This window comes from Zeus faber (genome assembly GCF_960531495.2).
Source record: "Zeus faber genome assembly, chromosome: 6".
Lineage (NCBI taxonomy): Eukaryota > Metazoa > Chordata > Actinopteri > Zeiformes > Zeidae > Zeus > Zeus faber.
In genome coordinates, this window is record NC_137201.1 from 15,013,133 (window position 1) to 15,039,428 (window position 26,296).

General features: G+C 43.9%; 2 protein-coding genes across 2 annotated transcripts in view; both read left to right on the forward strand.

Annotated features, from left to right (window-relative positions):
- The window catches only part of LOC307231926 (uncharacterized protein), a gene marked incomplete at both ends in the record, with an annotated part of 32,160 nt that extends 24,680 nt beyond the window's left edge, over positions 1–7,480 (forward strand). The window contains 9 exons of the mRNA XM_080002801.1: positions 566–707; positions 1,389–1,548; positions 1,648–1,745; positions 1,849–1,932; positions 2,217–2,335; positions 5,346–5,492; positions 5,650–5,848; positions 6,403–6,619; positions 7,461–7,480. Of these exons, the coding sequence (XP_079858927.1) occupies positions 566–707; positions 1,389–1,548; positions 1,648–1,745; positions 1,849–1,932; positions 2,217–2,335; positions 5,346–5,492; positions 5,650–5,848; positions 6,403–6,619; positions 7,461–7,480 (1,186 nt within the window). The remainder of the gene's footprint in view (positions 1–565; positions 708–1,388; positions 1,549–1,647; positions 1,746–1,848; positions 1,933–2,216; positions 2,336–5,345; positions 5,493–5,649; positions 5,849–6,402; positions 6,620–7,460) is intronic.
- A 1,697-nt stretch (positions 7,481–9,177) lies between these two features.
- Positions 9,178–26,266, forward strand: fbxl9 (F-box and leucine rich repeat protein). Its single transcript, XM_080002031.1, has 11 exons — positions 9,178–9,456; positions 13,128–13,229; positions 13,369–13,503; positions 14,444–14,623; positions 15,437–15,742; positions 16,199–16,415; positions 16,641–16,798; positions 17,142–17,360; positions 19,562–19,774; positions 23,404–23,621; positions 24,516–26,266. The coding sequence occupies exons 1-11, from the start codon at positions 9,415–9,417 to the stop codon at positions 24,679–24,681; spliced, it is 1,956 nt and encodes a 651-aa protein (XP_079858157.1). The 5' UTR covers positions 9,178–9,414; the 3' UTR covers positions 24,682–26,266.
- Positions 26,267–26,296: the final 30 nt, after the last annotated feature.

A 26,296-nucleotide genomic window follows, 5' to 3' on the forward strand; every position in this document is an offset into this window, starting at 1 on the left:
ATAGACAGACAGACAGACAGACAGACACACAGACAGACAGACAGGCAGACAGACAGACAGACAGGCAGGCAGAATATGGAATAGACCCAAACAAAATAAACAAAAAAATATAACATTTGGCAATATAAAGTCAACCTACTGTATTAAACAGTAAAACAGTAAAAAAATAAACAATTCACCCGCGAGGTAAAAAATAAGATGTTGTGCAAATAGAGATTTAAGATAAACATCCGTCAAACCTCACATTATGTTCGTTTTTTTTCCTACAAAGGCTTACTTATGTCTCCGGGGATTGGAAACTTTACAACTGATTCCACCACAAACGCTGGAAGCAATGTGTAAAATGTTTACTTTTCATCTTCTCCTCACGAATGTCTCCAAAGCTCTTCCCTGGGGGTGGCTGCATCTCACGCAATAATTTCCAGTTGTTTTCGCCGCAGCATTGTCACGAACACTATCCTGTGTCCCCTGCTATGTGTCAGACAGTTTTACACTCCCTGTCTTTCTCAAACGCGTCTGCCTTCAGCGTCCACCGTATCCGCCTCTGTCTCCATTCCCCTTCCAGCTACATCCGCTGCTACTACTTTGCGGTCAAGTCCCTGATCACCATCGGGGGTCTGCCGGATCCCACCAACCTCTTCGAGATCGTCTTCCAACTCATCAACTACTTCGTTGGAGTTTTTGCCTTCTCCATTATGATTGGACAGGTGGGGGAATGCCCAAACAAACTTCCTTTAAACAGTTGACAGCCGTGGAGGTATGGAATTGGGGTGTCATCCGAACCACCAAAATGAGTATACAGGGTCTTAAAGAGTTGAGGGAAATGAGTCGGTAGCCCCTTGTGAGATGAGGTCCTAAATCCTAAATCCAACCTTAATACATGTTGAATATTATTGGAAACCGTTAGAAAATTTGAAACAAATAATGAACCCTTTTTTAGTGAAGCAAAACAATGCAAGACCATTAGGCTACATATTTGACAAGTTATAGTCTGTGCATTGAGAAAATGCTGCATTCATCACTGAAGCCTCCACCCAACACCACCAACAACACAATGGTGTAGACAGCTACGTGCACCATCGCGTACATGAGCGAGAGCACGTGCACATCAAATTGCCCGCTGGATTTTAGATTTAGGATTTAAATACCAGTGCTTTCTTAATTTGCAGCTCCATAAAATCTATTAAGTGTGGAAAAAATAGCCATGAAGCATGCTTCTCAAGTCTTAAGGCTGCAATTTATGAAAAGTTTTGCTATTAAATTGTAATATTATATAATATATATATATATATATATATAGTATATTTAATGTTTATTTCTACAGGAAATGCAGGTTCATGAATTTCCCTCCGGGGATTAATAAAATCATGTCTTATCGTATCTCTCAGATGCGTGATGTGGTCGGTGCAGCCACCTCGGGACAGACCCACTACCGAGCCTGTATGGACAACACCATCAAATACATGGCCTCCTATCGCATCCCCAAAGACGTCCAGAACCGCGTCAAAACCTGGTACAACTACACTTGGCAGTCACAGGGAATGCTGGGTAAGTGGAGCTATGACCTGTGTGTGTGTGTGTGTGTGTGTGTGTGTGTGTGTGTGTGTGTGTCTCTATTTATTAGCACACACTGTGTCCGCTCTACAGACGAACAGGAGCTGCTGACTCAGCTTCCAGATAAAATGCGCCTGGACATCGCCATAGATGTCAATTACAGTATCGTCAGCAAAGTCCCTCTATTTCAGGTGGAACTCAGGACAAGCACAAACACAGAACAAAATAATCATGCGAATCGTCTCGAAATACATCAGAATCACAGATTTGTGACTCTGTCTCCTCTCTTTCCAGGGGTGTGACAGACAGATGATCTTTGACATGTTGAAAAGCTTACGCTCCGTAGTCTATCTTCCTGGGGATTACGTCTGCAAAAAGGTGTGTGCTTTTATATATTTTCATTTTGGTAAATTTATGTTAACACTCAGCTTTTGGAAGTATTGTACTGTATGTTTTTTTCCATATATTTTGTTTTATGAAAACTTGCACAGTTCCTATTTTTGTCAGAAAGTGGATTGGTTTATTGTATTTTTTTAGTTTGTAATCTATCTATCTATCTATCTATCTATCTATCTATCTATCTATCTATCTATCTATCTATCTATCTCTCTCTCTCTCTCTCTCTCTCTATCTATCTCTCTCTCTATCTATCTATCTATCAGGGTGAAGTGGGGCGGGAGATGTACATCATCAAGGCGGGGGAGGTGCAGGTGGTCGGCGGTCCCGACGGGAAGACGGTGTTTGTGACGCTCAGAGCTGGCTCTGTGTTTGGAGAGATCAGGTGAGAGAGTGACGTACGATGCAGATGTCAAATACCTGAAAGAAAAGAAAAACAAAACAAAAGATGAAAAACCAGCCCTTCCGCGGCTTGTGTAAGTTTTTCTTACCCTCGGGGAAATATGCTGTTGACACAAGCTCATGGAAGTCAAGACGAGTTTACGGTGTTTGTCTTTTACTTAGTTCGTCTCACCTGCCTTTCTGCAACCAAACTCGTTGTCTCTGTGGTGTCTGTGAATTATTTATATTAAAATCAGAATAGAAATGTAATTTGTATCAAATTACACAAATATGAAAATCAGAGAGAGACAGAGAGAGGAAGAGAAAGTCACTGGTATGAAAGGTGAGATGGCGGATGACAAAACAAATTACACGGTGGTCAGTTATTCCTGAATAATGACCCTTGTCTGTTAATAATAACCATTGCCACGGACAACCACTTCTCACGCCCTTCGTTTTCGCCTACATGCTGATGCTAACACTAGTTAGCGGAAACATCATCTTTCACCAACAGTTAAATATATACATCTACTGATGCACTTAGACACATTGTCTGTGATGGAACCTGGGGTCATTGCGTGTAATGTACTGCGAGACTTTTGACTTTTAAGGTTCCTTTATTTTCAGTAAGTCATGTCACAGCAGCAGAAACTTTATCACGAAGAAACCAAAAATCAACAAAAGTAGAGATAAACCACAGGAAAACACAGGTCAGTAAGAGTACAGATATCCCTCTTCAGATATAAATAGGTACACAGGGATCTGTTGATGTCTTCAACAGGTTTGAGACAGCTGTTCACTATAAGGACAGCTCCCTTTGTAGCCCAGACTTCCTCCTTTGTACAGTTTACGCCCCATACACTTCTGAAAGTGTCCAATTTGCCAGTCAGTTTGTAAAACTCAAACTCCACCTTGAGGCGGGCTGGGAGTAGACCAATCATCATCTGGGCCGGATCTACTGACCCCTGACCCCGCACAGCGTTCCATCTGCTTTTCCAAATGGCCAGTTTGGCCACGCCTGAAACAGTGTTCACCAGGACATGGACAGATTTGTTTGAAACAGTGTAAACAGGACCAAAGATAATACGTTTAAAAAAGAAGCTCACCCCTAGACCCTGAACCCACCCCTCCAGTAGCCCAAACAGCCCCTGCAGCCTAGGGCACAGAACAAACAGGAGCTGCAGCATCTCCCTCTCAGAGCAGAAGATGCATCCCACCCCCGTGCTGGGATCCAGGTGTGCCAGATACCTGTTTGTGGCTACCTGTCCTCCACTGGAGGTCGCCCATTCGTTTGTCGACAGGGGGCTTGTACAGAGATTGCCAGCAGCCAGTAGGGGAGGCTCCTGAGCCAAAGAACTGGGTCCGCCCCGACAGCTCTACCCCTGCCAGAGAGCGTAGGTGTGCCACTTTGACACAGGTGTAGTAGGTGGCTTTCTTGCCCACTGCCTCAAACCCCTCCAGCTTGGGAGTAGGCTGTCCTGCCCCTCTCCTACTGCACAGCTGGAGAGACTGTTAGTGAAGGACACAGATACTCGCACTCACCGTCCCATTAGTCAGACAGATTACGGTTCTCCATAAAAGCGGACGCATTCAGCAGATCACCGAGCTTGTGCACCAAGCCCTGTGCAAGCTGGAGCACAGGCTGGAAGAGGAAAGGAGCCCATAGTCCAGCAGTGGATTCCCAAACAAAGGCTCCCCAAACAGCCACATCCCAGGGGTAGTCGTGGTGTCACGGTGGGCCTTAAAAACCTGCCATGACTGCAGAACTGACTGATAGAAGGGAGTCATCCCTGTTAAGTCTATCCCCTCGGTCCGCAGCAGGAACAGCCGCTTGTCATAAGAGAGGCGCCCCGCCCACCTCAGCAGCTCCTTCGCTGTGTCCAGTCAAAGCAGTCCACACATTGACATCGTCTGCGCAAGCAGCGATGACCAGACGTGGCCCCTGTGGTGGCCCCAGTAGGGAGAGCCCTATATTCTGTTCTATAGCAAGGGAGTAGAGTTGCCCAGAGATGGGACATCCCTGCCTTATTCCGCTCTGTACAGGGAGTGGACGGCTCAACCCCCTACCCACCTTAATCATGCAGGATGCTCCCCTGTAAAGGAGCTGCACCTAGTTAGGAACCCTTCCACAAATCCAAATGCCTTTAGGGTTAAAAATAAAAAGCCGTGGTCCACACGGTGAAAAGCTTTCTCCTGATCAAGGGATAAGACACCGACATCGATGCTTTTTGTTTGCATGTTCTCCCTGTGCTCACATGGAGTTTCCTCCACCTAACGTCAGTAAGGACCCCCCCAAAAAACATGCACACATCATCGTCTGCTCAGCGATGGACACTCATCACCAGGTCCCCGGGCGTGTCCACGAATGCTGCCCACTGCTCTTGGCTGTGCCCCTAGAGGAAGGACAAGCCAGGATCACTTGAGAGAGAGAGAGAGAGAGAGAGAGAGATTTGACTGAAGCTTGTAAAATAGACTTGAATGTGTTCTAGCGTGCCTCTTCTGAGACACAAAGGACATTATGTTGTGTCAACATGGTCCCAACAGAAGAGGTTAGATGGGCTGGGTAGAAAGTCATAGACGGGCGCAATCAAGAACTTGATCCGGTAAGGCTCAGCTTGCCAAAGCTCAGACCAGGAGATCCTGCGTTCCATGGCGTGTTCCCATTTTGTCCATGCGCCTTGCTGTCGCATGCCCACCATCTGGTTCGCACTCAGTTCCTCCACACCAGCTCTCATCTCCTCTTGGACAAAGTCAGCATCTGTCTGACGGTAAATCTATTGTGGTATAGTAATAATATTTCAAATTACTTTTTTCGTCTCAATGTATTGAGACGAAAAAAGTAAGTAGTAAGTAGCCAGCCGCTCATTATCCGCAAAATAACCCCCAATAGGGTGATCAGGGAGGTCTTGTATTTTATTTTGCGATACTTATTTATCCCTTGCTTATATTGTTATTTATAACTCGTACTTTGTTATGATGAGCTATTTGATTCATCTCGGCCCTCTGGTTGGAAGCTTGCTGGCGGTGGGAGGGGGAAACAGGCGCACGGCCAATGTGATCGCACACGGCTTCGCTAATCTCTTCATCTTGGACAAGAAAGACCTGAACGAGATCCTGGTCCACTACCCCGAGTCGCAAAAACTCCTCCGCAAAAAAGCCAGGTGAGAGAAAAATTGAAAGGTACTCATCCTCTACATACATTAAGTTCTTTTCCCAGATGTATTTCTACTTTTAAATAAAGGACTCATCTTGCCAAACAGTTGCCGATGTTGTGCCTATGCTTTTAATTGGAATACTACACATTGTCTTAAAACGCAGGAAGATGTTGGCCAAGGGCAAGAAACCGGAGCCCAAAGAGGAGGCCAAGGAACCTCCTCACGCCCAGCCAGTTCCCGCCCGAGCAGAAACGCCCAGGCTGCTGCGAGCGGCGCTGGAGATGACGGAGAAGGCGTCCGGTCTCAGAGGAGCCCTGGCCAAGGTCAAAGAGAAGACCAACAAGTCCAGCGTCTCACTGCAGGTCTGCGCGGACACTGCACGTACACATTAACAATTACATGGAGCAGGCCCGGTTCTAGACTGCTTTGATCTGGGGGGCAGAGAGAAATGTTGATTGGATTATTCACGTTATTCACGAATTACAGTTTTCCGAGTTTCCGTGGAACGCAGCATCACTTCCTGCCGTCTCTCGTGTCCTTTGGGTGGGCTGAGACAGCCTTAACTTGGAGTCACACGATTCCACTGAGAGTGCACATACATTCCATGTTCCGGAAGATCAGAATATTTACACACACTTAACGTAATCTGCGATAACATGACTACTAGAATACACTGAGACAACATGATTTATGACTTTTAAATGATGATATGAATGAAGTAGTATGCCTAGAGTAAGAGCTCTGCAAAGAAAACTAGTCCACGACAACATAGCACATGTTAATAATGTGCAATTGCGGCTATTGCCGCTATTGACCAATCATGATCGAGTATTCCAGAGAGCTGTGTAATAAATGTATCTAACTTATGAACAATGAAATATTTTAACCCTCTTCCATCTTTCGCCTCCTCTACCAGCCCTCCATTTCCTCCACCATTGTTCCATCTCCGGTCACCAGCTCCGGGCCCAACGAGGACACGCCCATGCCCACACCCACATCCACGCCCACGCCCACGCCCACACCCGTCTCCACGTCCACGCCCACACTCATGGCCACCTCAGCCAACGACGGCGACGACGACGACGGCGACGACGACGACGGCCCGCCGCTGCTGCGATCCGAGTCCTGTCATCGTTGTGACCCGGGGGAATCCCCAAGCAGGAACCAGGGAAAGGAGGGGGTCAATGGGAGGAAAGAGGAGGGGGAGAAGGAGGAGGAGGAGGAGGAGGAGGAGGAGGAGGAGCAGCAGGGGAGAAAGAGGAAAGAAAAGAAGAAGTCGTGATGACCAGGAAGGAAGGATGAGAGACAAATTGAAGTCAAGGATGAAGGGAATGGGTAGAAGAAAGAATAAGCCGTGATCTTGATAACTAAGCTCTCGGGACGTGTACTTTAAAGAATAGAGACTATCGCGGCGACCTGGGTCATTTGCCCCAATATGTCCTGTTCAGTAGGGCTGTTTGTCAGAACAGTAGAAAAGAAGAGCGAAAAGGGAAAGGACGGAGGGATGGATGATGGAACCCCAAAGCGTCACCGGGAAGAGGAAGGACGCTGACTCTGACTGAGGAAAAGTTTATTCATGTGTTGTAAAATAATCCCTTGATTAATGTACCCCCACTGGGTTTTCACTGAAATCACTTTAAACTGATGATTATATCAGAGGCGACGGATTTTCTAGACTGATACGTTTTGGGATGAACAAAAAACACCAACAATAATAATATTTCTTACCGAAACTTCCATTTTTTTTGGTGTGATTGTGGGATTAAGTCCTTCCAAAAAAAAAGTATTTATTTTCCCCTACCCTTACTTGACATACCCATGCGGTCTTTTTCAACTGTACCAATATCAGGTGGGTTTGGATTGTAGGAGTTGTGCAGAATATCAGGATTTACAGCTCTTACAGGTCAAAAGTTGGTTGAGAACTGACAACTTAGGGGAGAATACTCATTTGTGCCCATTGTTCCTCTCGATCAGGTCCTCCATGGGCCCCTTGAGGTCACTGAAGTCATTGAGGTTAATCGGAGGTCAAGCTGTACACGCAAATAAGTTATTTATTTAGTCTGTCCTCCCTTTACATTGGGAGAAGGATGCTGAGGATGGAGCTGCCAGGCAAGAGGAAAAGAGGAAGGCCAAAGAGAAGGTTTATGGATGTGGTGAGGAAGGACATGTACGCGGTTGGTGTAAGGGAGGAAGATGGTATTGGAGGCAGATGATCCGCTGTGGCGACCCCTAACCGGAGCAGCGGAAAGAAGAAGAAGATTTAATCTGTCCTCCCATTGACTTGTTTGTCCTACCTATTAATCCCCATTGTTTTATGTGTTCATCTAAATTTTTTGTTAATCTGCTGCAGGAAGAAAACAAGGGCGAGGCACATTTATACCTATTTTATATTAGATGCGGTTAAATAGCAGTTTTGTCTACATTTTATAGGGCCGCTAGTGTTTAGGTGTGATCTCTACAAGTCCTGTCTCACTCACTCCCACCCACGAAATAAGAGATTGTTTTTGCTGCTGTTGTGTCCTGAACGTTTATAGATTCATTTTGTACACTCCACTCCATAACTTGCCTTTTTTTCCTGCATCATTTACGTTTATGGTGTGTCGGAGTATGATATTTATGTCTAGCTTTAAACGAATGCGTGTTTTGTCCGTGTTTTTATTTCTTTTGTAAAACAGAGAAGTATAGTTCATCCGAATTGACATTAAAAATGTTCCATTGTACGTCACCTCACAATTGTAAAGGTGTAAAGGTGGACTTGCTGTTTAATTTGGGCTCATGGCTAAATTAATATAGTTTCAGTCTATCCTAAATAATCAAAGAAAAAAAAATCTGGTATTTTCAAGATTAAGTTGTATCATAAGTGATTTTCTTTCTTTTTTGAAAATGGATGAAATCTTGTTTTTACCTTCATAGAGGTTTTGTTGTAGGATAAAAAAAATGATTTGCACTATAATGTAAATCTATTTGTTGTCATTTTGATGTTTAGACAAATGGCATTTTAACTGCATGCATTATTGTCCTGCTTTAAAAGTCCATAATATGTTCATGTTTTGTAAAAAAAATAAAAAATACACAATATGATATCTATGTTTCTCATCACTTTATACTACAATAACAGTTGCTGTATATATGCAATGTTTACTGTTCAGCCCCCGATGTTTTAACACTCAAATTGCCAGGTACAGTAATCTGTAGATACTCGTATGTACATATGTTTGTTTTTATGTGTGTGTGTGTGTGTGTGCGTGCGTGCGTGGAGAAGAGTGCTCCAGACATTGATTATATTTTCATCGACGTATCTTCAGACTTGTCTTTTGTGACTTTCGTTTGCGTTGAAGACTCTCTTCGACATTTATTCCTGCCTCCACTACGACCTGTTCATCAAACCTGTTTCTGTCGTAAAAAGCCAAAGGATCCAGAACCAGCTCCCAAATAATAATAATAATAATAATAATAATAATAATAATCTTGTATAGCAACTTTAACACACAACATGCAACCCAAAGTGCTTCACATAAATAGAAAGCAAATAGTAAAAAAAAAATGTCGGTTGGGGGTCGAGGCTCAGGTGAGAACTACACTTCCCACAATGCCGCGCGGTTTGCCCGATGGCGTCGGCGCTGTGTTTACATCCCTCAGCTGAGTCGCCGCCAAGTGGAAGGACTTGGCGAACAGGGTTCCATGACTCCGAATTCAATTTAGAACCGCAAACCACGAACGAAACCACCAGCGGCATGGAATCACCGCCCGAGAGAGCGCACCGAATTAATGCAAATAAGTAGTCGACGGTTGAGTGTAAACGGCTGTTAGCTTAGCTGCAATGCTAATGCGGCTAGCGCCTGCTTCGTACAAACTAGGTTTAGCGGCTCCCGTCGGAATGGTTTTACATTTCAGACCTTTTTTTTAACTGAATGCGAAGACTCAAAAAATGGGTGATACCGACGAGCAAACGCCAGATCTTCCTATGGAGGTGAGTAGTAGTAGTAGTTGGTAATTCCTTGATAAACTCCTCTAGTACCTGAGTGGTTGCGTGGCGTTTGATTTCCTGGTCGCCCGAATCAGACTTGAGCTTCGTCATTGACTCGTTTATTGATTCCCCAACTCCAGTGGAATTATTTGTCAACGAACTTGACACGAAGACCGGGTCCTTACCCTACCAGGACCTTGACCTTGCTTGAATTTCGTCCCCGGAAATTTAAGTACTGGAATACCTTGAAAACAGCCCCTTTTGTGCTGGAGTGCTTGAAAAGTCCGGCGGGGGGGGGGGGGGTCATTGAAACTGTGATATTCCCTCTGCTTTTATTATTCCAATTAAAAATCCAGAATCGCTTTTGCGACATATGCCATGGAAATGTAAATTTAATTCAGCATGGTTGGAAATAGACATATAGTAAACGATAATGAGATAAAAAAAAATTTAAAAACAGACATTGAGACTTATATACTTCAATTTCTGAAGCTCACATTGAAAATTTATATTTTGTCCTTGAACGTGGGAACAAAAACTGAGTAAGTACTTAGTACTCTCATTTTGTAATGTCAGAATGGAGCATGTTTCTTTTTATTTCAAACGGTATGTATACAGTTTCAAAATCATATGATCGGTGAAATGGACCCTGTTCTTGTCTGGCATTAATAATTCATCAATTCAGTTTTTTTTTAATTTAAAGCGCAGCATCAGCATGTGTGTCGAGTTATTTGGGTTTTAACTTTAAATGCCTGCCTAAACGCGACTTGGCACAGAAAACAACAGAGGATTCTGGACAATTCCACACTTTTTTCCTTCTTTATTGGAGACTCGGAGAATCAGGTGTGTAAGGTTGATAACCTAAAAAATAAAAGAAACAACAAGAGAACATTGTTTTGTTAGTCAACATGAAATGGTCACCACATTCTTTCCTTCCCTCTTTTAAAATAATGTAAATTAAATCAGGTTGGAAGAGCATTATTTTTAATATATTCATCCTGTCACTGTAAATGTTCTCCAAATGTACATTTATCATTGATTATTTTACATCATTAGTTATTTTTTTAATTATTAATATCAAATTATTTATTTTAAGAACATTTTAACTGTTTAGCACATTCCGCTCTTAGCCTCTTTTAAATACTATTAAACTTTAAATCCTGTTAAACAAATCAAATCAAGCAGTATTTAGTTAAACTGGTCACATTACTCCCATGGATCAAACATTAATCATAATATCTACTCACAGATCAAACGCATTATCAAATAGAAATGAGTGTACATACCAATAGTATCTCTGCGGTTACCTTGGCATTGAGTAGCTCTCCCTTGGGCTTGTTTCTCCTTGCAGGAGCACACCCTACTGAGCAAACAAAAGGAATCCACACCTACCCAGCCCTCCTAATCAAAGTTGCTCTCGCTCTCCCTACCTGCACACCAGGAGCCTAAACTGACATAGTGGCTCTATGCTGCCCTATTGCACTGCTTCAATATTATTATCATTATTATTAATATTATTAATTGATAACTTAGGACTAGACTACCTAAATATGAGAGAAAAGTGGGAGAAAAATAATGGAATAAAACAAAACCAGTCATATCTTAACAATCGGGCATGTTCCTGCTCACTTCACAACCAAATGAACACTCAGGGGAAAACATACAACAAGCAAACAAAATAGTCAGGGCAAAACAACCGCGAAAATATCATAGTCAAAATAACAACGCCAAAGAGATGCCTGCACATAGCAAAAAATAAGAATAAAATAACCACATGAAAAACATCAACGTTAAAAGGAATTATGATGGACTGTGCTAAATTCTATGTTCTAAGGTTGGCTGTGATGAAGTAAATAGAGTTAGGTTTTCAGTCTTGTTTTTAAAGATTTCATTTGTGCGTTCTTCTTTGACATGTAATGGCCATTCCAGAATAAGGGGCACGATAGACAAATGCTCTGAAACCAACTGATTTTTTGTCAACTGAGGGAATGACCAGGAGACCAGCATCGCTGCAGAAGAGGGCGTGCTGGTGTATATGCTATAATAAGCTCAGATACATAAGGTGGTGCAAGTCCCTGCAAGGCCTTTAACTTCAGAGAAGAACCTCAATATCAGCTCTAGCTTGCACTGGTAGCCAATGAAGAGAGCCCAGAATGGATGTTATCTGATCAAGAGGGGGCGGAGGGTCTCCCCCTCTCCGCTCAGAGCTGTTCGGTAACCACTGGTGATCGGGTCTCACTTCCCCTCTACATTCACGTACAGACACTTTGCGAGGAGCAGGTGCTCGAGGGGAAAAAAAAGGCACATGCCCTAGCTCCAGTTAGAGGCATTTTGCCGCTCTGGGCAAACGGAGATCCGAGTGGAGCTGATCACTGGGAGAAGGAGCCCCGTCAGGGCACCCGTAATCTGCACTCCGCTGTGCGTACATTGCAGATGAGCCGAGGTTCATGAGGTGATCCTCATGAATAAACCTTGCCCAGACAATCCGCTACCTCGACACCCATTAATAAAAAATAAAAAAAATACAACAAAAAAGGAAACGCGCCTGATATCTTGAATGTTGTTTTAACATTAGACCATGGCAAAAGTTCCTTGCTTTAAGTGTTTTACAGAATAAATGGAAAGCAAAGTTATATGTCTATTTTTTGATGATCCGAAAAATCCTCCGATCCGTGACTCTAAACTGTGATATGAACCAAACCGTGAGTTTTGTGAGCCCTTGAACCCATAATATTTGCAAATAATGTCACAGAGGGGAAGCATCTAGATAGAGAAGAGCATAGGGCCATGGACGGATCCCTGGGGTACACCAAACCTTACGTTTAGAAAATTCAGAGATTGTTTTATTGTAAATTACACGTTTAGTTCTATTTGATACATATGAATGAAACCACGAAAGTACCGTTCCCTTAGCGGCTTAGAAGTGTGCTGTCGTCCACAGTGTCAAAAGCTGCACTCAAGTCAAGAAGCAGCAACAATGATGTTAAGTCAGATTCAACAGTAATTAGTAGATTGATGACTACTCTGGTCAAGGCAGTTTCAGTGGAATGATGGGATTGAAAGCCAGGTTTAAATTTATTGTAGAGATTGTTGTTGGTTGATTCAAGATTCAAGAGGTTTATTCGTCACATACATATATATACTTTCATACATATATGCAGTGAAATGTCGATGCAATGCAATGCAACACATTGCATAGGCAGTCATTTGAACAGTGACAGCCCTTTCAAGTAGTTTCAACATGAAAGAAAGATTGGAAATTGCTCTGTAATTATTCAGAATTTGCCGATCAATATTAGGTTTTTTGAGCAGCGGTTTGATAATGGCACTTTTAAAAAGGAACAATCATTAATACAGAAGGATTCCTAAGCTTTTTACAATGGATATTTAGCCTTTAAAAAAAACAAAAAAAAGAAAACAACCTAAAAAGTAATCTTCATAAAAATTTTCAAGAAAGCCATCATCTTTAACTTGATACTGTTTAGAGCTCAGTTCAGCTTCCATTCATTTATATATTCATTGTACAGTATCATGCATTTGCTTTTGACGTGGGGTGCCCAAATGGTCCGACTATATCTTAAGTCCCCGTGGGATTCTGCATTCTCATGGGATCAATGTACAAGAGCTGACTGACCAATCACATTGTGTGAACTAATTATGCGTTTCCGCTGCAGATCATCGTTTACATCATGAGTTTTCTCCATGCTTCAGACAGGAAGGAGGCCTCGCTGGTCTGCCGTAGTTGGTACTACGCCAGCCAGGACCTGTGCTTCCAGGTGACTCTTCTAAATGTGACAAAGTGCCCAAATGGATATGGACTTACATTTTGTTTTTGTATAACATACTTGCATATAATAACATATACATGTTGGTTCTTGCTATACTATTTATCTTCTCTCCTCCACCCCTTTGCAGAATAATGTCACATTCTGCTTTCCGGCCTCGGCCTCCTCGGTGGACTTGATCCGGGGCCTGGGTCGGAAATCCCGCTGCAGCCTGGTGATCAGCCAGCTGGATGGCTTCAGTATGTCTAGGACCCTGCTGCTGGAGGTGCGTTGCCCTGTTAAGGCCTGTTTTGGTCTTTTCTGGCTCATAATAATAATTATAATAATTATAATAATAATAATAATAATAATAATAATAACCTTAGAACCTTTCATACATGACATGTACGAAAGGTTATTTTTTTAAATTATTATTTATCAATGGAGTCTTGGATTTTACTGTCATGACAACAACGAGCTTGTTAAATACAACGATCAAGATGAACACCTTAAATTTCTCTAGATCATGCGCTATGAACATATTTAATTACCATGTTTTTTCTCAGATCATGGGCTTCTTCCGCTTTAAACTCTAAAAGATATATATATTTGAACTCTTCAAACTTCTTACTCTTCAAACTTATTTTTTTAAACTTTCAACCATTTTTGAAACTTATTTTGTAGACCATAAACTTTCCTTTTTTAAATTATTTTTTTAACAAAACATTTTTTTCTACTTTTTTTAAAAAAACATAACTTTTTTAAACTCTCCTAAACTTTTTTTAAACTTTTCTTTTTTTCTTACTCTAAACTCTTCTTTTTTTAAATCGAAATCATGGGCTACCATGGTTTTTCTTATGATATTGGCAGTTTTAGTTATGGCTATTATTAGTCCATCACCCATCCCATGGCACCATAGTTCCCTTTATGGTTCCAGCAAATCGGAGCTTTCCACACAAAGTATAAAACGCTCCATTGGTCAAACTTGTAAGGCTGCAGTGACGCACAATAGAGATAATCACTCTCCAAGTCATGCTCACTTTACTAGAGTCGAGCCTAAGTTTACTAGAATTGGAGAATAGGTGCATACCATCTGCCGTTTGCAAGAAAGACTTGTTTTCTAATGGAGAACTGGTCTTATCTGCCGTTCTAATGTTTAACCTTTAACCTGATTACTCCCTTGTTGGAGAACTATAACTAACTACCGTTTCCCTCCCTCCCTCCAGATTGGTTTGTGCCTGGGCCCTCGGCTGGAGAGCCTGGCCCTGCCGGGGAGCAGCATCACTGAGGCCTCTCTGCTGGTGCTGCTGCCTCGCCTCACCTCGCTCCGCAGGCTGGACCTCCGGGGCCTGGACAGCCTCTTCATGTCTGGAGCATTTCTCTCCAGGGAGGAGCACCGGCAGCAGGCACGTTTGCATGGAGTGGAGTCAGTGAAAAGCATCTGGTCGTGCGGTTAACTTTTAATGTTTCCCATCTGTGGTGCCTCGCCTTAGCATGGCTTTATCAGCGTTAGTGACAAAAATAGTCGGTTTGCAGTCTTTGAGTTTGCAGTCATACAAATGTTTTCTCGTCATACTGCACTATAAATTGACAGCAAATGAACCAACTAAGTAGATTAACAGATACTAAAACACGCCCATATGTACAGTTCACCACACTACAGGCAGTAGAAGTTACATATTTACAATAGAAAATTTGTTGAGCCCTCTCTTCTTTGTATGTCTACTTTTGTTGTTCCTACAATGAAAATAAGAGTAAAATAAGTATACATAATGATGGATAATCAGTTATCCATCACCTATCCTCTAAAACTCCTCTAGTTGTTTCTTTGGCCAAAATGTTGTTATTGTTATTAATGGGAATGCATGACACCGGTATCTGGTATCGGATTTCTGTGCGGTACCAGCCATGCTATAGTAGATCACATCTCAGATAAAACTGATTTTCTAAGACCTGGAAGCATGTTGGCTCTCTGAAACATATTATCTGTCCAGTTTGTTCTCATCACACCAAACTTGCAATGTAAGTCTATGCTGTTCGGTAAAATGAGTGGATCAAATCAGCACCAATACTTAGAAGTTCAGGGTTGGTATCGGCAGTTAAAATCTTGTTAGTCATTGTTTTCTGCCTATAGTATGTAGTGTTTATTCCATCTGTCTGATGATGGGTTTGATCTCCCGTGGTACTTCACCCCAATGAAAGATCCTGTCTGGTCACAGGTGAGGTTGGCTCTGTCTGGTCTGGAGGAGCTGGACCTGTCAGACCTGCGCTACCTCTCTGACCTCACCTTCAACCGGCTCACCAGCTGCACGCCCCAGCTCTGCCGCCTCTCGCTGGCCGGCTGCCACATCGCCTTTGAGTTCGACCCGTACCGCGGCTGCCCCGTGGGGGCCGGCCAGGACTCATCTGCCCTCCTGTCGCTCCGGAACCTGCGTAGGCTGCTGTTGGACCAGAGGGCCACGCTGGTGGCCCTCGACCTCAGCAGGACCTCCATCACCCCGGAGTCCCTGCGAACCGTCGCACAGGTAGGGGGTGCTGTCTCTTCTGACTTTTTATTTTTATTTTGTATATTAATATCATTTTCTATACATTCCTATATTGACTATTAAATGCTTGCATTTAAAAGTCATTAATATCATTTTCTATATATCTCTATATTGACTATTAAATGCTTCCATGCTAACTGTGTTTGCTCAATGCAAGGCTGCAGGAGGAATCAACGAGCCTAGCTCCTGTGTAATTTGTATCGACCTTCTCATCTGAATTTGACAGAAGATAGACAAAAAGCAAATTTCCCAAAAACTGGTGTATCCAGTATCCCTTTAAGATGAACAATTTATTCAAGTTCTGGTCTCACAGTGCACACCCAGAGAACACACATGGGTTTTTTCTATTCATTTCTGCATTCTTGTGTTTTGTTTTTTTTATGCCTCTCCCTCTGTCTATTGTTGCCTTTCTGTCTCTCCCCTTCTCCCACACAGGTGCAGGGCCTGGTGTTGGAGGAGCTGTGTTTGCAGGGCTGCAAGGAGCTGACTGACTCCTCGGTGGAGGTTCTGGTGAAGCATCAGCCATGCCTCAAGAAGCTGGATCTCAGCGCCTGTACCGAGCTGACCAGCAGAGCTGTCCTGGCAATCGCCCTGGGCCTGAAGGGGCTGAAGGACCTCTCCATGTCCCGCGACTGTCGAGTCACAGATAAAGGTGAACGGTCTCCTACTGCTGCTGCTCCCATCACTACTAGTCCCAGCTGCTGTTATTCTGGGGGGAAAAAAGGTCCCATATTTTATGTAGCTGGCACATTATAAGAACCCGCCATTCAATGCTTTAGTTTATGCCTGTACCCCGTAGATGCTGTGTCGCCCATTGTTGGGTGGCGGGTATTTGATGAAATCACATAGCTAGCTGATGTCTGATGTTTCTGTGCAGGTCTGGCTGACCTGATGTCCGTGCCGTCCCTGAGGAACCTGGACCTGTCCGGGTGTCTGCATGTGAGCGGGACAGAGATGGTCAAAGGCCTGACGGGGCCCGACACCCCCAAAGCGCCGCTGGAAAGCCTGAGCTTCAAGAACTGCACCTACATCAGGGTCAGTTTATGTTATGGGTGAAAAGAGGCATCCTTAAAAAGTCTTGAAACGTGTTTAACTAATATGAGGCCTTAATAGTCATTAAAAAGTGGTCTTAGTAAGAGGTCTTGATTTCAACAAGACCTTATTTATCATTTATTATATAGTACTTAGCGGCAATACTTTCAAATAGGAGAGGTGGTTAGTGCAAAATGCAGTCTTAAATTATATATATATTTTATCATAAAACAAATATTTTTGAATAGTCTTTAGAATTTAATGCTCTTAAGTTAAACTCTCTGGTACTTGCAGACACAACGAAACGGTAACTTTCTTTCTCCCCTCTCTCTCACTGTCTTTTTAGGACATAGCAGTATACTCACTCGCCCGACTTCTCCGTCCCACGCTGCGCAAGTTGGATCTGTCCTCCTGTGTCTACCTGACCGACCTGTCGGTGAGCGCCATCGCCACCTACCTGCACCAGCTGGTAGTGCTGCGGCTTGGCTGGTGCAAGGAGATCACCGACTGGGGCCTGTTGGGCATCGAGCAGCCCATGGACAAGTGTCAACCCGCCAAGGAAATGGTGAGAATGACTGAGGCTGACGGAGAGAGGGATTTGGGTGGAAAGGAATGGATGTGAAGAGGTTAGGTTAATGGAAAGGAAGTGTAGAGGGGGGCTGTGTTATAAAGAGCAGGCAGATGGCAGAAGTGAGGACTCAAGTCATGGGACTTAACACAGAGATCCGGCAATATTGCCAACAAGGAGATTTGTCTCTGACATGGTTTTGCTCTTTTACATTGAACCAAACAAAGGTGGCATAATGCCGTCCACATGTGTGATTTTAGATAGATTAGAGAGTGAATATTATATATATACACTACTCACAAAAAGTTATGGATATTTGGCTTTCGGGTGAAATTTATGGAAAATGTAAAAATTATTATATCATGAAAGTAGGGCATTTAAGTAGAAGCATGCAATGGTGATTTCCTCATCTCAAACAATTTATTGAAACAAAAGCCAACAACGAAAAATGTCAATGTGTCAGTAACTTGTCATGTGCCCTTGAGCATCAATTACAGCTTGACAACCACGTCTCATGCTGTTCACAAGTCGACTTATTGTCTGCTGAGGCCTGGCCCCCCACTCTTCTTGAAGGCCCTCAGGTCATTGAGGTTCTGGGGGACAGAGTGACGAGCCTCTACACGGTGACTCAACTGATCCCATAGGTTTTCTATGGGATTCAGGTCTGGAGAAAGTGCAGGCCACTCCATTTGAGGTGCCCCAGTCTCCAGCAGCCGTTCCCTAATGATTGCCACATCCATGAGCTGGAGCATTGTCGTCCATGAAGATGAACTTAGGCCTGTGTTGTTCATGCAGGGGCACAATGACTGGATTAATGATGTTATTCAGGTAGTATGGGCTTGTCACTGTACCACTCACAAAGTGTAGGGCAATTCTGTTTTGACTAGTCTCACCTGCCCACACTGTAACACCACCACCACCAAAGGCTTGTATGGTTACAACAGTGGCTGATGCATAGCGCTCTCTTTGACATCTCCAACATTGTTGGAGGCCATCATTTCTGCTCAACGTGAATCAACTTTCATCAGAGAACAGCACTGAGGCCCAAGACGATGATGCCTGTGCCTGGTGGTGTGGTCAGGTACCCTTGCAGGTCGTCTAGCACGCAGACCACGCTGATGGAAACGGTTTGGAATGGTCTGACGTGACACTTGGGTGCCTCTCACCTCCCTTAAATGTGCCTGGAGTTGAGTGGCATTCATCATCCTGTTCCGCAGGGCACTGTTCACAAGGAAGTGCTCATCAGTGTGGGATGTGGCCAAAGGACGTCCACGTCTATGCCTTTCTGTGACTCTTCCAGTCTCTGTATCTCTGTTGCAACCTGCTGATGACACTCTGTGACACTCTAAGCTCAGTGGCCACTTCCCTCTGAGAACATCCTGTTTGAAGCCTCACAAAGGCGAGGTACTGTTGATCAGTTGTTAGGATTCGTCTTGGTCTCATGATGTCAAAATGTGAACAGCGTGATGAAGAGGACTGTTTAAATACCAATTCTAATAAACCAGGAAATGTATTGGTCGATTCATGGATCAAACACCTGTTGTGAATTTTGCCGCTCAGCTCCTTGTTAGAGAACAGAAAGTTGTGCAAAAAGTACTGAAACATTGAACAGTTGGACATGTGCATTCAAAAGTTTAGAGAAGGTCAAATTAAGTTCACCTGTAAATGTTATAGTGCATTTTAGGTTCACCATGAAATTTCACCCGAAAGCCGAATTTCCCTAACTTTTTGTGAGAGATATATATATATATATAGATATAGATATAGATATATATAGATATAGATATAGATATAGATAGATAGATATAGATAGATAGATATAGATATAGATATAGATAGATAGATAGATAGATAGATAGATAGATAATATAAAATAATATATATAATTATTCACTTTAATTATAATTTTGGAGCTGCTCCAATTGATATGAGAATGCTTGACATTTACTTTTTTATTTATTATTATTCTGTTTTTCAACTTAAAAAAAATATAATTTGAAGGTGTATTTAAATCGTATTCTTCAAGTCAATGGTTAAATAATTTTTCCGTCATGTTACATAAAAGTCCCCTTACATTGCATTACAGTGATATGTTGTTTGGTTGGATATTATATTATTCATAATAAAAGTAAATGTCATTATCAGCAGTATAAGGAAAATCATAAATGGTTACACATAGTTTATCTTTATCCTCCTAGGCGCACAAGGTCCCTAGCTTCACCCGCACCTTTGGCAACATGGGCTTCTTCCGGCCTCCCATCATGCCTTTCCAGGGGCGCCCCCGCATGGTGACGGAGGGCGACCTGGGCCTGTTCAAGGAGCAGGAGGGGGTGTCGCTGCTGGGGCTGAGCCGCCTGCAGGAGCTGGACCTGTCGGCCTGCTCCGGACTCACCGACAGCAGCATCACGCAGGTGAGGTGGGGTGTTTGAGATGCGATGGAGCTGCAGGAAATCCTGGCATATAGGACGAGACTTGGTACTAATAATAAGAATACTGATACCGACGCCAGTACTGGTCTAGAAACTCTCCCATGAGATGTGTGCAGGATAAGGGACAGGTCAGAGGCCGGGGGAATTTGCATGGAAGTATTTTGTGTATTGAGCCAATTATTTAACTCATGACTCATCCATCGCACAACACTACAGACGACATATACAGTTACACGGTGTGTCAAAAGGAGCCTTCGTTTAGCGGACAGCCTAAAGGTAGGTTGCATCACGGTCATAATTTCACAATTCTATGTGCAATATGCGCTTAAGTGAATAATTACAATCACAGCTTTTCAATAAGTACACAGTTAATATTTCCCATAGAAACAACGATTGAAACCCTCCCCCACACACAACCGATTGCCCGGTTATATTTGTCACATCATTTTTAATATTATATCATTTGAATATTGAAGTGACCTCAAACTGTCAGGTCTGACTGTGACTCTCTAAAGCAGATGGACCTCAACCTTGGGCTCTCTTGATATGCACACCAGGTCACAGGACATTTATAACACTGATATATTAATATTTGATTGATATATTGTACTTTAAAATGTATTTGAAGTTAAAGAGGTTTGAAATATGTTTCTATGAATCAATTTCTAGCTCCCTCCATGCTCTGTGATTGAATACAAGTAACCAATGTGATACTCAAATTTATATGAAACCGTTTCCTAATATGCAATGTGGAGGTGGGAGTCTCTGCCCACACGTTGCAGTCTTTCTGGTAGTGGGGCGCTGACATGGCTTGAGTGTTATTGATAACGGGAAACCAAAGTCTCCCGGGCCAAAACATAAAATGAAGTGAATAATCAGAGTCTGTGCTTCCTTGGTCGCAGTCTGGTCTGCAGGAGTTTCAGCGTCCTACACCCGGTGATCCCCACTGAAAGACAAGACAACAAATAAGAAAGTTCTCCAAGCCAGGTCCTTCAGACTGTGGCTTTACCACGCCCCCTTGTCTGCCACATACCCCCACCACTCAATCTAGGCTGGTGGGCCGTCCGGCAAGCAGAAAGGGAGAGAAAAGTTAGGCTTCGGCAGAGAGCTGATTTTACTAGATCAAACGCCTGCTGGCACTTCTATGTCCATTGGACTTGATCTGACCAACCTTTCCGAGTTAAATCAGACAAATGCTGGTCAGCTCCGAAAAGTCGACTATAAACCTCCTGTAGTAGCTGGCCAGCCCCAAGAACTGCTTTACCTCCTTTTTCGTCTTGGGTCTCAGACTGAGAGGAGACCGAAGCAGTTTAATCTATCTGGGGTCGGACCAGTCCTCCACCCAAGTGGTACCCCAGATACTTTACCTCCCTCTGCCCACCCGCCTCAGGGACTCGAGCACTGCGCCCACATGCTGCATGTGCCACCTCCAGGTGTCACAGTGAACGATTACATCATCTAAGTAGATGATGGTATATGCCGGGTATGGACGTAGGACCAGATCCATGAGTCTCTAAAGGGTGGCTGGGGCCCCGAACGACCCGAGCGGAAGGGTTACAAATTGGTACAACCCCTGCGGAATGGAGAAACCCGATTTTTCCTTGAACGCTGGCGACAAGGGAATCTGCCAGTAGCCCTTGGTTAAATCCAGTGTCATAAAAAAATCAAGCCGTGCCTAACCGGTCAAGGAGTTTGTTGACCCAGGGCATCGGATACGCATCGAATTTGAATACCGTGTTCACCTTTCGGTAGTCTACACAGAAGCGGACTGACCCATTGGGCTTACCTACCAGCATGATGGGGTTACACCAGGCCCCATGTCCGGCATGGCCTCGAATTCTGTCTGCACGACTCTGCGTTTATGATCGGGCAGGCGATGCAGCCGGGAGCGTACTTTCACAGCTGGGGTCATCTTCACATGATGGTGAATAAGGGGCGTGCGGCAGGTGGGACAAGACGTCAGAAAACTGCCATTGTAACGCGGCCTTGTCGGCACTCTGGCCGGGCGAGAGATGGTTACTTGAAAGGGCCGGGGTGGTATCGGTCGTTTTTGGAAAGTGCGGCCCCAACTCATCCCCCACGATCACCGTGGTGGAGACACGGACACCTGCCTCTTCCACTCCTTTAAATCTTAAATCTGAGTCACCCCGAACCTGTCCGACCGCACACCCTCGACCTCCCAAACCTGCCGTGTGACCACAAATGGCCCTTGCCTCGCAACAATAACACTTTGTCTACCAGTGCAAATTGCCTGAGCCGAGCCCCTCTGTCGTAATAACCGGTGTCGACGTCTGACGTCCTGGGCCTGGAGCTAATTCTCCCATGACGCCCCAGTGTATGTAGCTTTGCTCGCAGGTCCATAGCGTACTGATCTTCGTTCTTACTGGTGCTAGGCCCTTCCTCCCAGTTTTCCGTAAATAGGTCCAGAACCTGCCCAGAATCTTCCCAAATACCCGGCCAATAGAAGCGAGCCGTGTTTTCTCGTGTCCGAGGTTTACCGGCCATTGGGTTATGATGAGCACCAGGAAAATAATTTCCTGACAGCTTCATCTCCTTACTGAGTGTCACGGCTCACTCGGTATAACCTGTCCCTAATCACCAAAAAATATGGGTGAGTGATTTTAACTACCCCCTCAAAAGCCACATGTACGGTATCATCCTGCGACTGCTCTAGCGGAAAATCATCCGTGGAGGACACCATTGGGACCGGGGAAGAACCCAGTGGGGACTCCTCCCAACCCCTTAGCAACCATTAACGACCCCACTGTGTCACTGTGGGTCATGCAACACCCACATTACCTTGAGCGCACACTCCCTCAGCCTCCCTCATTAAAATGTCCACGCCAATCCATACCCAAAATCAGGGAGTGCGAGCCTTCACCTTGTGCTTCTTCCCCTTGTAACGAATTTCAAGACGCACCATCGAATACGTGTGAATATCCCCATGGATACACAGAATCTCAACCGGTGACGCCTCTACCAAAGCCCCGGGTTGAACTGGGCTTTGCTGGACCATCGTCTAAGAACAGCCAGAGTCCAGGAAAGCTCCAGGATGTATTCCCCCTTGTACGCTTACCGGCATGTTGTAGGTCCCTTACCAACCGGGGGAAGGGCTCGGCAGACCAGCGACCCGAACCACCTGTCCAACCTCCATCATTGGGCAGTCCCGTCGGACGTGGTGGTGTCGTCTGCAGCGCCAGCACCCCTGCCCAGGTGTTTGAGCCGCTGTCTGTGGGCAAGCGGTGGCGCCGCCCCGGGAGCTAACAGGGGACAGAGAGGGGACATTACGGGTAGGAGAGGCGGTTTCCTGCGGCACCACAGGACACAGCTTGGAGGTGTCCGCCCTCCCCCGGGGCAGGGGGAGGAAACCCGGGTAGGAAAGAAAAGGGGCGTCCTGTGACCTCAATGTGAATTTAAACTTATACAATTAGTGCTGCTAGGGGAAAAAATAATAATATTCACACTCTAATCTGTGTTGTTGTGACAATTCTAGAACCTTATAAAATACGTCATGTTACAAAAAAGTTTGAGAAGCCCTGCTCTGGAAGGTCATAAGGTTTGTGCAAATAATAATTAAAGAAAAACGATTCTATATGTTTGAAAAACGTTAGGTGGTGCGTTTCCCGGACCTCCATCGCCTCTCGCTCTCGCTGCTTCCAGAGATCAGCGATGACAGCCTGGTGTCGGTGGCGCGGCACTGTCGCAGCCTCACCAGCCTGTCCCTGAGCCGCTGCCCGCACATCAGCGACCAGGGTGTCATGCAGGCCGCGCCCTTCCTGCACCGGCTGCAGCACCTCGACCTGTCCTGCTGCGACAACATCACCAACAGGTGGGATCGCAGATGGTGCTACACCGCTTTTTATTTTACCATCACGCTACTGAACTTTTATCTTTCATTGATGCACCAAACGCTTTACAGGAAGAAGTACATGATTTGTAAAAGTCAGTTAAAAGGCTGATCACTTAAACTGCACATTTACAAAATTAGAGCATTTAAAACAAAAATTATATTAACAAAAATATACTTCTCTGTAAGTTGTTGCCGTGGCGCAAAAGGGCTTCCGTCATGTTTCAGGCAGGGTTTGTTTGAGAATGGGATTCTTACTCTTCCCACTTTTCCAAACTTCTCAACATTGACATCCACTGGCAAAAGCTTTCGTTGCAGCCGTCAATAATAAGAGTTGAAGAGTTGAGATTCAAGAGATTATTTGTCACATATATATACACATACGGTCATACGTACAGTATATGCAGTGAAATGTCGTGACCACGATGATTACGCACGATAGACTCTAAAAATTCTAAAATGTGCGTAAAGGCTCCCTTATCCCACAATACCTAGATCATTACTTCAGTTTGTATGCAGACACACTTAACAATTCTTATATTACACAGCAGCATATTGACATTATGCCGGTGTTAGCTTGCTGTTATTTCCTGTCTGTTTTGTACTAAAGGCCACAACATTACAGAATAAACTTGCCCCTGGTGCAATAAAACATTTTAATTACATTTATAATTTATATTCAGAAACATTTAATATATAAAAAAAAAAAATTATTTCAAAATGAACCAATATGCTACAAATGATTTATTTGCTGGTTATTGAATCGATGCCGTCTCCCAGTCGGATACACACGTATGGATTTAAGTATTGTGGGTACTCATCTCTTGTATGTAGTGACCAGGGACGATGTTAATTGAGCTTTTGAACCCTCTTCAGGGCGCTGTCCTACCTGGCGCAGCACTGCAAGAGGCTGCGGACTCTGGACATCTCCCGGTGCAAAGACATCTCCATCACCAAGGTGGACCAACTGCAGTCAGAGCTCCCCTTCCTGGAGACCGTCCACTGCCGCTTCGCAGCCGGGACCGGCGTCATCACACTATGATCTATGGCTGTAAAGGCCCAAATGTCGCGCTACTTGAATTGAAGGTGTTTTCTTCCAGCAATTTTCACAATTATCCAAAAGCCACTTCCTTGGGTTCTACAGTGTCAGTGACCATTGGACATTGCCATAGAACGAGCTGATTTTCCCTCTCTGAGGACTCAATTTGTTAAACATTTCAATGTTGTTTTTCCTTGTGCACTGGCTTTTTAACTGAGAGGGAAGCTGGTGTTTTAACGTAATTCGACCTTGTCTCTGAGTACAAACAACAGAAACATCTACAAATATCTGCACAATCCATGGTAACATGAGCAGTAAAACGGTGTCTGTAACGTGTCTCCAAGCGGGGCTCCAGACTGCAACCACTTTTGGAGACTGCTACTAAATCTTATAACTAGGAGCACCTACGTGACCTGCAAATATGCCAACTGTTTCTTTGGGGGTTTTCTTTGTTTTTTTTGTTATCGTCATCGTGAATCGGTATAAGAGAGTCAGGGAAAAAGTGTCCCCATTACACATGGGTGGTTGTTTCGTTCCACACATAAGGAGAGGTAAAATAAAACAAGCTACATCTAACATACAAGCACTGCTGCAGCCCATGGCTCCCCCTCCGTGCCCCTCCTCCCCCTCGGGGCGGCGCCCGAGGCAGCTGCCGACCGGAGGGGCCGGCCCAGCCTGCACCTGTTCAGCTGGCAGATTCCAAAAAAAAAAAAAAGAGCGCACGGACAGATCTCAGTCACTTGCGCGCACAGAGAGGATGTATGTGGACGTATCGAATAAGTTTCTGCTGAAAGAAGTACTGCAGAGTGCGAGAGACCGGTTTACATTTGTTAATGATTTTATGTTGATGTTATTTTAAAAGCACAATTTAACAGTTTTTCTGTTAAAGCACTACTTAGAAATTGTGACTTTTCCCTTTCAAATAAAACTGTAAATTGTATATTTGTTATCAAAGCATTTATCAGTAATCGAGTTGAGATTGAAAAATATGACTGTGCTGCGTTCATGTCGATTTCAGTGGTGCGCCTGAAACTTTGTGCTGGTCCTCCAAAGATTTTCAGTCAGAAGCACCGGTGGGAAAAGTTTTGTTTGGAGCCCTCTGCCAAGTCTAAGAAATGCATTTCAGCCTACTTTCTTTTATCCATCAAATTGGTTGTGACAATTTATTCATAGTTATACTTATTTTAGCTGGCATCAAAAACTCATCCGCAGTATATGTGGAAACCAGCAAAAATCAACTTGTCACTCACCACATTCCATTTTGTTTTTCTGATCAACATGGAAGGCATTTCCTTCTTTTCCCCTATCAGAATCTACTTAACAGAGGATTTATTTGTGATAATTTATAATATTTATATTGTAATTCAAGGTACATGCACTTATAGATGTTATGACTAAAGTGAATTGAAGCTGTTTTGGGGAGTTTTAAGTCTTTGGGAAAAGTACTGTAATATTTTAAAGAAAATTCATTACTATCAATGTACAGTTAACTGGTGTTTAAAAGAAAAATACACCGAAACGGAGGGGAATACAAATATTGTATAATTAACTGTACAGGTTAAGTTTTATCATTTAACCAAAGTGTGGCTGCTTGAACTTTTGCACTGTGTCCTCTGTC